This window comes from Marmota flaviventris, chromosome 6 (genome assembly GCF_047511675.1).
Source record: "Marmota flaviventris isolate mMarFla1 chromosome 6, mMarFla1.hap1, whole genome shotgun sequence".
Taxonomy (NCBI): Eukaryota; Metazoa; Chordata; class Mammalia; order Rodentia; family Sciuridae; genus Marmota; species Marmota flaviventris.
The window spans coordinates 134,283,437-134,297,064 of NC_092503.1; the positions used below are offsets into that span (position 1 = coordinate 134,283,437).

General features: G+C 35.8%; 2 protein-coding genes across 3 annotated transcripts in view; both read right to left on the reverse strand.

The window, feature by feature from the left end:
• Nucleotides 1-13,628, reverse strand: part of Exoc2 (exocyst complex component 2) — a 198,084-nt gene that overhangs the window by 164,756 nt on the left and 19,700 nt on the right. The gene's annotated exons all lie outside the window — the stretch shown is intronic.
• Hus1b (HUS1 checkpoint clamp component B) lies at nt 6,176-7,015 on the reverse strand. The gene has a single exon (XM_027954809.1). It carries the CDS (start codon nt 7,013-7,015, stop codon nt 6,176-6,178), a length of 840 nt encoding a protein of 279 aa, XP_027810610.1.

Below are 13,628 nucleotides of genomic sequence, written 5' to 3' on the forward strand. Positions count from 1 at the left end.
AGATTATAATCTATTAAAAGTTTAATAACTATGCTTAGTAATATGTACTATTGTTCTTTTTAAATATATTTAATTATTTTTGCTGTGCTGGTGATCAAACCTACAGTATCACACATGTTAGGCATATGCTCTGACACTAAGCCACATCCCCAGTCCTGCTGTTTTTAATAAGTACATACTAAAGTATTCAGAATGAAGAAGAGATGTGCACACCTCATTCTCAAATGCTTCGGGAAAAAAACACACAGATAGATGGATGGAATAAAGCCAACAGGACAAAAACTAAACAACTGATGGGTGTTTTAGTCAGCTTTTGAATTGCTATAAACAAAACACCCAACAAGATCAATGTAGAGGAGAAAAAGTTTATTTTGGCTGGTTCAGTCAACCAGTCTGTCAACCCCATGACCCTGAGTCTGAGGTGAGGCAGAAGAACATCAGGGAGGAAGGATATAGTAGAGAGAGGAAAGGTATAGTCGAGGAAAGCAGCTCAGAACATGGCAACCATGGCAGGAAATTGCACTCACCCAAGGACAAAATCTAAAACACAAAGGCACAGCCCCAGTGTTCTACTTCCTCCAGCCAGACCCTACATGACAACAGGTACTGCCCAATTAATCCTTATCAGTGGATAAACCTCTTATATTCTAATCATTTCATCTCTGAAAATTCTCTCACACATGAGCTTTTAGGGAACACTGCATATCTAAACTGTAACAGGTTCTGATTAAAGGGTTTTCAAGGGTTATTTACCAACATTAAAGAGTTTACAGGAGTTAGTTACTTTTAATATTTCTAAAAGTTTTCTTTAATTCTTAAGTTACATAAAAATAAAAAGTTACCAAAAATTATTCTTTGGTATTCTTTTGAAACATAAATATATCACATTTTAATATTCTATAAATCAACACAGAAATCCAACTATTAATCAGAAATCATAAGACAAATATTTATTTTTAACATTTGATAACAGCAAAATGCACAAGCAATCAATAAATGAAACTTTTTGCGGGGTGGTACCAGGGATCGAACTCAGGAGCACTTGGCCACTGAGCTACATCCCCAGCCCTATTTTGTAATTATTTGAGACAGGGTCTCAGCAAGGTGCCTTGCTTTTACTGAGGCTGGCTTTGAATGTCTGATTATCCTGCCTTAGCCTCCCAAGCCACAGGGATTACAGGTATGTGCCACTGTACCTGACTCAATAAACTAATTTTAAATAATAGACATACTAGATGATTTAATAGTTAAGCTTACATAAAGCTTTAGAAATAAATATTCCTTTAAGGAGACATTCTATTGTTAACCCTTTAAACATGCTTCTAAATGCAGAGAAGAGTGAAAAGTTTGTTTTGAGTACATGCCTGAGAACTATTATAAATTGATAAATGTGAAATTCAGGTAACATATTAAAAAAATTCGCCAGGCATGGTGGCAGATACCTGTAATCCCAGTGGCTTGGGAGGCCGAGACAGGAGGATGGAGAGTTCAAAGCCAGCCTCAGCAAAAAGCAAGGCACTAAGCAACTCAGTTGAGACCTTGTTTCTAAATAAAATACAAAATAAGGCTGGGGATGTGGCTCAGTGGTTGAGTGCACCTGAGTTCAATCCCCAGCACAAAAAATAAAATAAAATAAAATTTCATGGAACTGAAAAGACATTTGGCCACAAAGTTCTAACAACCATTTAAACAAATAGACATTATGTTGCCCCAAAGATACTACAAGAACTGCAGGGAAATACTAAGAAAAGGTTGGATAATTAACCTGCTTCATTAATTAATACCTACAAACCAACTCTGAACAAAGGAAAATGCTTCCTTCAATTGGCATGGAAAAGTAGGCCCTCAATGAGTAGTGATTTAATTATCTTGCTGGCACTATTAAGTTGTGACCTCAATTGTACAACACAAATTGGGTAAGCATGTGGCTTCAGTGGATTACTTTCAGTATCTGGTCTAGTTCACATAAAGAACCAAATTTTCAAGTAGAGATTCTCTGTTCCCCTTGTTTCCAGAGAAACAGTAGTATGACAACTATCCGTAATTTCCAGTGACATTAATATTATAGAAAAGATGATTACTAGTGATTACTAGAAATATCAGACTAACAACAATCTTTGAAAATGACAGTTTTGATTAACAGAAGAGTATAGGCTAGTATTCACACAATCAGAGTCAAAAGAGACTTGATCCAATTAATATTTAGTCTTGTCATCTGAAGAAAATGTAACTCAGAGATGTCAAATGACCTTTACAAAGTCACACACTTTATTAGCTTTAAAACAGACCTTGGTTTCCTGATTCAAAGAGTCTAATATCACTCTTCTATACTACCTTGTGTACCATGAGGTCCTTTGTATATATGACAAATGAGATAAGAACTTTGGCTGTTTCTCAGTAATCTGTGGCTCTGGCTCATTCTGATGTGAAATTAGAATACCTCTGGTCTCAAGGCAAAACTAAAAACTAACAGAGCATTTCTAATTCACTCTCAATTTTCAAAATCCATTTGCAGTCATTTATCAAGGGTCATATTCCTAACTACTTTACCCTCAAAATTTATCCAAATAAAATAAAGTAATACCTGGGAAAATAATAATGATGATGATAATAATGTCTGAGAGTGACGAATCAAAAAGTGTGATCTACTTTGAAGAGTATAAGTCTATACCAGACACACAAACTAGGAGGCAGGTAAAAATCTAGCTGTTCATATGCAAAAATAATATCTATTTCCTTACCACCTATTTCCTTAACCAAGGACAAATCACACTTTAAGGAAGATCAGTAAGCTATTTAATTTAGAAATACAAGAATATGCTTTTTTATACTGTTGTAGCCACTGCCTGCCGAAGTATGCACTTTTATTTGTGGAATTAATAATAGAGATTTCTCAACACTCTTCCAGTTAAAAATATACTACACTCGAGGTAATGTTTTTATTAAATGTAATGTTTTTATTAAAATCACAAATAAATAATTTCTTATTGCTCTCATAAAAGAATCATGTTAATTTACCAAGTATTTTTCAACTGTCTGACCTGAATTGGAATAAACAGAACTAGGAGCATCCTTATAGGAATGAATCAGCTAACATACACTTGTCTGATTTCTTTTGATATTGGTAACCTATTCACATACTAAACATACACTCAAGAACGATTAAAAGAAATACAAGTCTGTTATGTAGATAAGCTTACTACAGCTTTTAGCAAATGATATCTACTAGGACAATAATATTTATTTGAGATGTCCACTTTGGGATATAAAGAAGAACTTTAATACATTTTGTCAATGATTTATTTTCTGTAGATAAGAGTGAAACATAAAAGGCACAGTGTTTCCTTGCTTTTCAGTTGTAGTGTCTCCCTGAAAGATACAAATGAGAGAAGCTGAAATAATTTATAAACCTGATGCCTTGGTTTTTTTTTTTTTTTTTTTTTTAATATGAGACTTGTTTTCTGTATAAGTATCTTTTACCCTCTCTTTTGGTACCAGGAATTGGACCCAGAGGTGCTTAACCACTGAGCCACATCCCTCACCCATTTTATTTTTTGAGATAGGGTCTCCCTAAATTGCTTAACGCCTCACGAAGTTGCTGAGGCTGGCTTTGAACTTGCAATCCTCCTGCCTCAGCTTCCCAAGCCACTGAGATTACATGCGTGCACCACTGCACCCACCTAGAAGTATCATTTTGTGGCAAATAATTTCATTCCTCCCTGAAAAAACAAAGACACCATCAAACAAAAGCAATATGGCAACACTCTTCAAAAAACATTTGAGATTGTTTTAATGTAATTTTGCCTTTTTAGGTAAGTGGTACATTCACAAAGTACTATAGATTCATCTTAATATAAGTACTTCCAAACTGTTTAAGGCTTGATAGAATAAGCTCAAAACATAAAGATCTATGAAGAGTTTGGAGACTGGTTTCTAAAATAGATCTTGGCTTAGCCAAACGCCCCTGGTCACTTTGATGTTCTGTGAAACTGTTTCCTCAACTACAAATAAGGTGATTGGATGATATCATCTCTAAGGCATCTTTCGGTTTCTGTTTCTAATAGAGTCTTATAGAATTAAGCATTTAAACTCAATAACTAATGTATAAATATGGAAATGAACCCTTCTTAGCTTTTCACAAACTAAAAACCTATAAGAACATTGTTGTTTTAAATTTATAATTTATAAAATTTTTTGACTACCATTAGAATGATGTGAACTTTCAAGAGCTATTTAGATGGCCTTTTGCTATTTCCATAATCTAGCTTAGTAAATAACCAAATTATCTCTAGCTTAGTAAATAACCCAAGTTGAAAAAAAACTTATCCTTCCCTTTTTCAAAAGTTCCACTGCATAGACTAGGCTATAAAACTTTTGACAGACACTTTCTGTTCATGAATTACTAAATTATAAAAATTCACCAAATTAAACTTCACAAACCATGAGATTTCTCATTTCCCTCAGTTTCTTTAAATACATAAAAAGGAAGAAACAGAAAGAGAGACTGACAGTCTAATGGAAAAACAGAGGGGAGAGAGGATGAAACAGTCAAATAAAAGATGACAACTAAAGTTGAACACTCCAAAACAAGAAAAGAAAGAAGAGATGCCACAAATAAATGCAAGTCCTGTTTATGGTACAGAACAGAAAAAAAAACTTCAGAGCTTAGAATTTTCTATGTTAAAACATTTGTTTTTCACTTTCATGTTTAAAGTATATGAAAATTCTGATAAGAGAAGAGGATTTTTTTTAGTGGCTTTTTAACAATTTTTTCACAGCTTAGACATTAATGGGCTCAATTGACTTGACTAGGTCCAATGTTTGTGTTCCTTCCATAACAACACAGATGGAACCAGCAAAACAAATTTAACTGTCTTACCACCAAAACTAATGTGTAAATATTCATTTCTGATTAAAATATAGTCAGGAATTTACTGAGTATGCAAAAATAAAGACTTCCAAGGTATACAGGATCTTACTGAGCAAGCTACTAAAAAAATTAAACTAAAATTTAATATAAAAGAATATGACCAATTATGTGATATTATTCCATCAATATACCAACCTTTTAAATCTCCTCTCCTTTTTCTCAAAATAATGAAGGATGAAGAATTATTTCCTAAGTGGAGCTCATTACTATGGGGGAGCAAATGGAAACTTGGTTTATCCAAAAGTTACATAAGCAACATCTTGGTTCACATAAACTTAACTATTTCCTTGATTCATTATATGAATACAATACATATGAAAAATAAACCTAATAAAAAGCAATTCAAACTATATAGATCATACATCCAAAAATAACATACAGTTGACTATTTAACCAATATGGGGGTTATTAGTGCCAACCCCTGCAAAATCTGTGTATAACTCTGAGCTTCCCAATAGAAAAAGGAGATTAAAATGAAATTTACAGTAATACAAAATATACTAGAGTTGATTTTATACAGTTGTAATACTTCAGCTTTATATTTCTATCAACTACAAATGGGACCATGTATGGTATCTATGCATGTAAGTTTTCATTCATTGTAACTAATAGATTCATGGATATTTTATGGTGCTAAAAGATAAAAGACTTATCTACATATATTTTATGTATTTGTGACATTTTCTTCCTCATTTTTTAATATATTTCTAGGCTAAGCACCTCCTCTATGAATTTTTCAAATTGCTGCAAATCTACACACACAAAAAAATCTGCATATAAGTGGACCCACACAGTTACCATTCAAGGGCCAACTGTACACTAATATCTCCTTTAACAAAATACAGTTTCTTACAAAGAATGTGATGTACACAAATGCTGGATGAATACCCTTATTTTTAAATATACTGACTTCTCTGGATTAAGCAAAGTCTTTCAGAAAATGTTTATTTTATTTTAAAAAGAGAAAAATACCATTCTTCATATTAGTATTTTATAATAATGACAAAATTGTTTTAGGATTTAGAGGTATTTCCATTTATTTTGTTACAATCCCTTTTCCATCTATTTCACCAATGATTGTCTTTAATATCAATTTTGCAAAGGAAGCTCTCAATGAAACATATACCCTCATAATCCACTGAGGGTACAGACTCAATTGAATTAATTCAAGGTCTATTTCAATTATGAAGAGATCCTAAATTTTGTGATTTTGTTGTTGTTTTTAATCCAGGCTGGTTGAATTTTTTATAAGGCAGGAATGAAATACTGAAGAGAGACATCTTCATGAACCAAAACAAGATGAAGAAGAGTATTGCTCAAAATATTGCATAAGGCCGTTGTGGGATTTATCTGCTGTCCCTCAAAAAACTGCAGAAGTTTCCTATTCTCTACTCGCACTTGCACCATGCTCTCCGGGTCTCTGTCTTGGGGCACGCTATGAGCAGACTTTAAAGGATTTCCAAGATTTTTAAAATAACTTTTAATAGATACTACATCAGTTTCTATACTCAAGTTCATTTTACCATTTAGATTTGCTTCCACCAGCACGTTATCGCCCATGTTGGCCATCCTTTCCACAATGCTCTTCAGGGTCTTCAAAGCTGGCAGATAAACACTCACATCAGAGACTTGAATACTGGGCTCTGGGTACTCTTTCCACCATCTTCTGGGAAGCACCCTCACAGGTAGATCATGGACCATCACATGGGTGTGCCCAGTGCGTGATGCCAGCTCTACCGCCACTGTGAGGCAGGGGCGACGCTTGTTGGTCAGCTGGATTTTCAGGGAGGCAGCATTTCCTGCACTTCTCACAGCTCTGTACAAATGCTCTGATATCAGCTCTAGATAAATCTCATTGAGCTCTTCAGAAACACCTTCCATGTTAAACTGGTAGAAGGAGGCTCCCCGCATCACTTTGCACCACAGCCTGGCCTCTCGGGTGGCCCTGGGGCCTGTGGGACCAAAGCACAGTTTGTCTTGGCACACACAGAGCACGCAGACCTTTGCCAGCTTTGCTATGGTGCCACTGACCTGAATGAAGAGCTCTATAAAGCCCTTGTTGGTGATCTTGGCACGAAACTTCATGCTGCCGGGTGAAGAGAGTAGCCACTGCGCTTTCCAAAGAGAGACGCCTATGGCTGCACCCTTTTCCGGTTCCCCAGGTGCAACCACTTGCCCGCCCTCCCTCCTGCCTCTAGCAGAGCATGCACTGGGTTCCGCCTACCTACAGACCCCTTTGGTGTAGAGCTACCAAAGGGGGCCTCCCTGGCCGTTCTCACCTGTCTTCTACTGCCTCTCTTACAAAAAAACTTCACTGTTCCCACTCTGGGTATAAAAAGGATAGTTTTCCATTGCATAAACTTAATGAAAATTCTATATAGTATGAGGAGAATTAAAAGCATCACTCATAACTAGGCCCTTTTTGATCTTTTTTGGCTTATACCCAGTACTGTCTTCTTCAAATCAGGACACACATAGTGTTCTCTTATTTAAAAAAAAAAAAAAAAATTATACCATACTAGACATACACTTTACAACCTGATTTTTACACGTAAATAGATAATGGGCATACTTCCATGTTGTTAAAACACAAATTTACGTCATTTTCATGGCTACTTGGTTTTTTATTATATGATCACTTATTCTACAACTGACATTTAGATGATTTTCAATTTTTTTCCTACAATAACACAAAACAATGAACATTTTTGTACAAAATATTTTTGTCCATTTTCCCAACTATTTCCTTGCATTAAATTCAAAGAGAACTAAAGATACACATTTAAAATTTGACTACCACCAAACTGGCATGTAGAAAGCTCTAACAACACAACCTCCCATCAGCACAATTCATTTTATATACAGTAATGTCATGGGTAAAATAAATGGGTTCATTCTGCATTTTAAGTGTGCGAATTCTACCTTCATGGTCTTCGCCTCTTTTTATGAAGCTTATGTTTGTTGATGTTTAAGATCTCTCATAAGAATATTAGCCCTTTGTCCTTATAAACATCTCCTGAAGTTTATAGTGCTCTTTACCCTTAGGAAATAATGAAATAATGAATCTTTATATACCAAACCTATTGAGCTTTTCTTCACTACTAAAGTGTCTGTGGATGAAGGTGGCCCCCTGCTAGTCATTGCTGTGAGAGGAAAAAGTTAGAGGCATACCTTCCAGAAAGTTCTACTGGTCCTGATCAGAGTTGTCCAGCAGGGAAGAGGTTTCTTTTGAAAGATAAACCTTGAGCACAACTGGTATTACCAGAGGCTCCAACACTGCTGAGGGTGCTATGAGTGGAAGGGACAGTCACAGGGCTGGGAGACTGCTGGGGGTGGGTAGTCTTCATCTCTAGATCAAAGAAGGGACTATCAGGAAGTCTGTGGTGTTGACCTCCCACCCTAACTCCCAGTCCTCCCAAAGATGCTAATTTCCTATTATAGAACCAAATAAAGGTAGGGATGGCAGGCTTGTTGCTTAGGGCTACAGAGACTGTACGGTCTACCTTGAATGTAAAGAAGGACAGCAGTAATTTTGAAGATCAGCAGAAGGCAGGTGCTTCATGGTGTGGTGGGCCACTCCAGCTGAGGTGTCACAGTCCCAAAGTTGACAGCCGGCTTCATCTTATTCCTGGCCCACAAATGAGTCCTGAATCTCATTCCATTCATAGCCCATGCACAGCATCAACTCAGTCAGGCTGGAGGTCATGGTAGTCAGGAAGTGAACTGATGTAAAGCTTTAGTTCTACTTTATGGCCCATATTTGCCCATAGGTCCCTCAGGATTTCCCCTAAAGTGCATCTCTTGAGCTGGGCATGATAGAGCATGCCTGGAATCCTAGCAACTCAGGAGGCTGAAGCAGAAAAGTACAAGTTCAAGGACAGCCCTGGCAACTTAGTGGAGACCATAGCACAAAAAATAAAAACATTAATGATGTATCTCAGTGATAAAGCACCCTAGATTCAAACTCCAGAACCAAATAAATAAAGTGCCTCTCTCACTGGTGTTAAAGATTAGGAATTCCACAGACACATAAAAAGTAATCCTCTTACACCTGTTTATGCAATGTTCTACCCATTAAAAGGCAGTATCCAGTGATGACTCCTAGGCTCTCCACATCTACCATAAAGCCATTGTACTTTTGGACCTTTAATAATTCTGGAGTAGCATAAAGAGGGCTGCCATAAAAGCTTGTTTGCAAGAACTAATACCAATACTCTTCAATTTATTTCAGGAAATAGAAAAAGAGGGAGTACTTCCAAACTCATTCTATAAGGCCAATATCACACTGATTCCAAAACCAGACAAAGACACTTCAAAGAAAGAAAACTTCAGACCAATATCTCTAATGAACATAGATGCAAAAATCCTCAATAAAATTCTGGCAAATCGAATACAAAAGCATATCAAAAAGATTGTGCACCATAATCAAGTGGGATTCATCCCAGGGATGTAAGGTTGGTTCAACATTCGGTGATTTAATCAATAAATGTAATTCATCACATCAATAGACTTAAAGATAAGAATCATATTATCATCTCAATAGACGCAGAAAAAGCATTTGACAAAATACAGCACCCCTTTATGTTCAAAACACTAGAAAAACTAGGGATAACAGGAACATATCTCCATACTGTAAAGGCTATCTATGCTAAGCCTCAGGCCAACATCATTCTAAAGGGAGAAAAATTGAAGGCATTCCCTCTAAAATCTGCAACAAGACAGGGATGCCCTCTTCCACCACTTCTATTCAACATAGTTCTTGAAACACTGGCCAGAGCAATTAGACAGACAAAAGAAATTAAAGGAATAAGTATAGGAAAAGAAGAACTTAAACTAGAATTATTTGCTGACGATATGATTCTATAACTAGAAGACCCAAAAAACGCCACCAAAAAACGTCTAGAACTAGTAAATGAATTCAGCAAAGTAGCAGGATACAAAATCAACACCCATAAATCAAAGGCATTTCTGTATATCAGTGACAAATCCTCTGAGAAGGAAATGAGGAAAACTACCCCATTCACAATATCCTCAAAAAAATAAGATATTTGGGAATCAACTTAACAAAAGAGGTGAAAGATCTATACAATGAAAACTACAGAACCCTAAAGAGAGAATTCAAAGACCATAGAAGATAGAAAGATCTACCTTGCTCATGGATTGGCAGAATTAATATTATCAAAATGACCATACTACCAAAAGCACTATACAGGTTTAATGCAATTCCAATCAAAATCCCAATGGCATTCCTCATAAAAATAGAAAAAGCAAACATGAAATTCATCTAGAAAAATAAGAGACCCAGAATAGCTAAAGCAATTCTAAGCAGGAAGAGCGAAGCAGGTAGTTTCGCTATACCAGACCTTAAACTATACTACAGAGCAATAGTAACAAATACAGCATGGCATTGGCACCAAAACAGGCCAGTAGACCAATGGTACAGAACAGAGAACACAAAGACTAACCCACAAAATTACAATTATCTTATATTAGACAAAAGTGCCAAAAACATGCACTGGAGAAAAGATAGCATCTTCAACAAATGGTGCTGAGAAAATTAGAAATCCATATGCAACAAAATGAAATTGAACTCCTATCTCTCACCATGCACAAAACTTAACTCAAAATGGATCATGGACCTAGGAATTGAACCAGAGACTCTGTGTCTAATAGAAGAAAAAGTAGGCCCTAATCTTCATCATGTGGGATTAGGCCCCGACTTCCTTAATAAGACCCCTATAGCACAAGAATTAAAAACAAGAATCAATAAATGGGATGGATTCAAACTAAAAAGATTTTTTTTTCTCAGCAAAAGAAACAATCTGTGAGGTGAACAGAGAGCCTATATTCTGGGAGCAAATTTGTACTTCTCACACATCAGATAGAGCACTAATCTCTAGGGTATATAAAGAACTCAAGAAGCTAAGCACCAAAAAAACAACTAACCCAATCAATAAATGGGCCAAGGACCTGAACAGACAGTTCTCAGAAGAGGATAGTCAATCAATCAACAAATATATGAAAAAATGCTCATCATCTCTAGCAATCAGAGAAATGCTAATCAAAATTACTCTAAGATATCATCTCACTCCAGTCAGAATGGCAGCTCTTATGAAGACAAACAAAAAGTGCTGCCGAGGATGTGGGGGAAAAGGACACTTCATACATTTCTGGTGGGACTGCAAATTGATACAGCCAATTTGGAAAGCAGTATGGAGATTCCTTGGAAATCTGGGAATGGAACCATCATTCGACCAAGCTATTCCTCTTCTCGGACTATACCCAAAGGACTTAAAAACAGCATACTACAGGGACACAGCCACATCAATGTTTATAGCAGCATAACTCACAATAGCTAAACTGTGGAGCCAACCAAGATGTCCTTCAGTGGGTGAATGGATAAAAAAAAAAAAATGTGCATTTATACACAATGGAATATAACTCAGCATTAAAAAAGAACAAAATCATGACATTTGCAGGTAAATGGATGGCGCTGGAGAAGATAATGCTAAGTGAAGTCAGCCAATCCCAAAAAAACAAATGCCAATGTTTTCTCTGACTCATAGTGGGGTAGGAAGGGAGAGCATGGGAGGATTAGATTAATTCTAGACAGGGAAGAGGGGTAGGAGGGAAAGGGAGGGGGAAGGGGATTAGCAAGGATGGTGGAATGTGACAGTCATCACTATACAAAGTACACGTATGAAGACTTGAATTGGGTGTCAATATACCTTATATACAAACAGAGATATGAAAAATTGTGGTATATATGTGTTTTAAGAATTGTAATGCAAAAAAAAAGTACACGTATAATGGCATAAATTAACGTGAACATACTTTATATACAGAGATATGAAAAATTGTGCTCTATATGTGTAATAAGGATTGTAATGCATTCCACTGTCGTCGCGTATTTAAAAAAAAAAGAATCAATAAAAATAAATAAATAAAAATAAATAAAAGCTTTTTTGCATAAGTAAACAGACTATTGATACCAAAGTCTTCAATTTTTATGTTCAGGTTAGCATCTTCTACAGTTTGAATGTTAAATGTCCCCCAAACTCCCATGTGATAAAGGCTAGGTCCTCAGAGTGGTGCTACTAGGAGGTGCTGTGGACCTTTAAAAGATGCAGTCCAATGAGAGAACCTTAGGGCACTGAGGACGTAACCTCAAAGGGGGATTGTGAGACCCTAGTATCTTCCTCTTTTTTGTTTCTTGGGCCATTTATAAGCCATTTGCTCTGCCATGTGCTGTGCTTTTTGGTTTAAAAACAAAAAATTTTCAAAAAGAAAGGAAGGAAACCCCAAAGGACTTCTTGTTTATGTGGGATTTAGAAATTAATATTTATCAATAAGGTAAATTAAACCTTCTCATTTTTTAGTAGTCTTCTCATTTTTTAGTGTGAAAATACAATAATTTTGGGGTTTTAAAGAATTTATAATGTTTATAATTGAAATAATTCCTTTATAATTTTGAAGGATTATTCTCAAAATAATTTGAAAACTGGCATCACAATACTACAAGATATTTTCTTACATAAGACACAACAAGGTACACTACTAACATCTTAAAGCAGAGGAGAAGATAGCATTCATCATATTTTCATTGCTTATTTACAATTTTGCCCAGTCTTTGGGATAGATTTCTTCCTTGAATAAGCCACAGAACTCACTATGCCCACTATGGTATCCCACTGCTGAGTGTGTGTCAAAAAAAAAAAAAACTTCTAATTTATTTTTTTATAGTCAAAATGCATTATACTCTGTGTCTTTATTATTTAGCATTGTTGATGGGGTTCTGGGTAGTGGGCATAGTGCCAGTACCTCAAGGGAAAGAATCAAGAAGTCCTGTCTCTTATTCCTTCTCTACTACTCTTTATGTGGAACAAGTTTCTGACCTATATCATTTCCTTTTCCTCTAAACTTTTATCATTTTAACTTCCCCCCCCCCATTAGGGGAAGTCTTTATTTCTCCTTCAAATTTAATGACCATCAAAGGCATTCTTCATTTCTGTGATTTTATTTCTACTATATTTATTCTTAAAGTTTTCACTCATCTACTTATATTACTTATCTGTTATATGTTATCTGAATTTTTCCATTAGAGCCCTTTGTATTTTTCCCATTATATTTTTCCACATAATCAGAGTGGTTTGAAATTCCTACATTACTAATTCTCACATCCCTGCTACATTTACGTGTGGTTCTAATCCTAGATCTATTTCTTCAAACTGTGTTTTTAGTCTTTTAGTATGCCTTGTAATGTTTTGTAGAGGCAGGGACCTTTCTAATGTATATTTGCCTTCCTAGTAGTATATGGAACAAAATTTATCTTTAAAAAATTCACTCATGGCAATTATCATGATCATTGATGACTGTTCTGAGTATGTTTCTGGGTTATTGCTTCAGACTACAGAGTTTTATGGACATGCTTTTTATAGTCACTTGACATCAGACTAATATCTGACTTGATGTCAGATTCTTATTAGGTCAGGGTGCCAGCCTCGTGTACATCTATTGTCTTTTCCTTCTTATTTGTTGCTTCTAAACTGCTGCACTGCTTCTAGATGATCACTGTTTTCATTAACCCTCCTGTTTTATCTTGTTCAATTCAGTTCTTGAGCATTCCTACAAAACAGGAATCATATGGAGGAATCATGAGGTGCCCAGAAGCTCCTAGCTTCATCTAAGCCTCACTGAA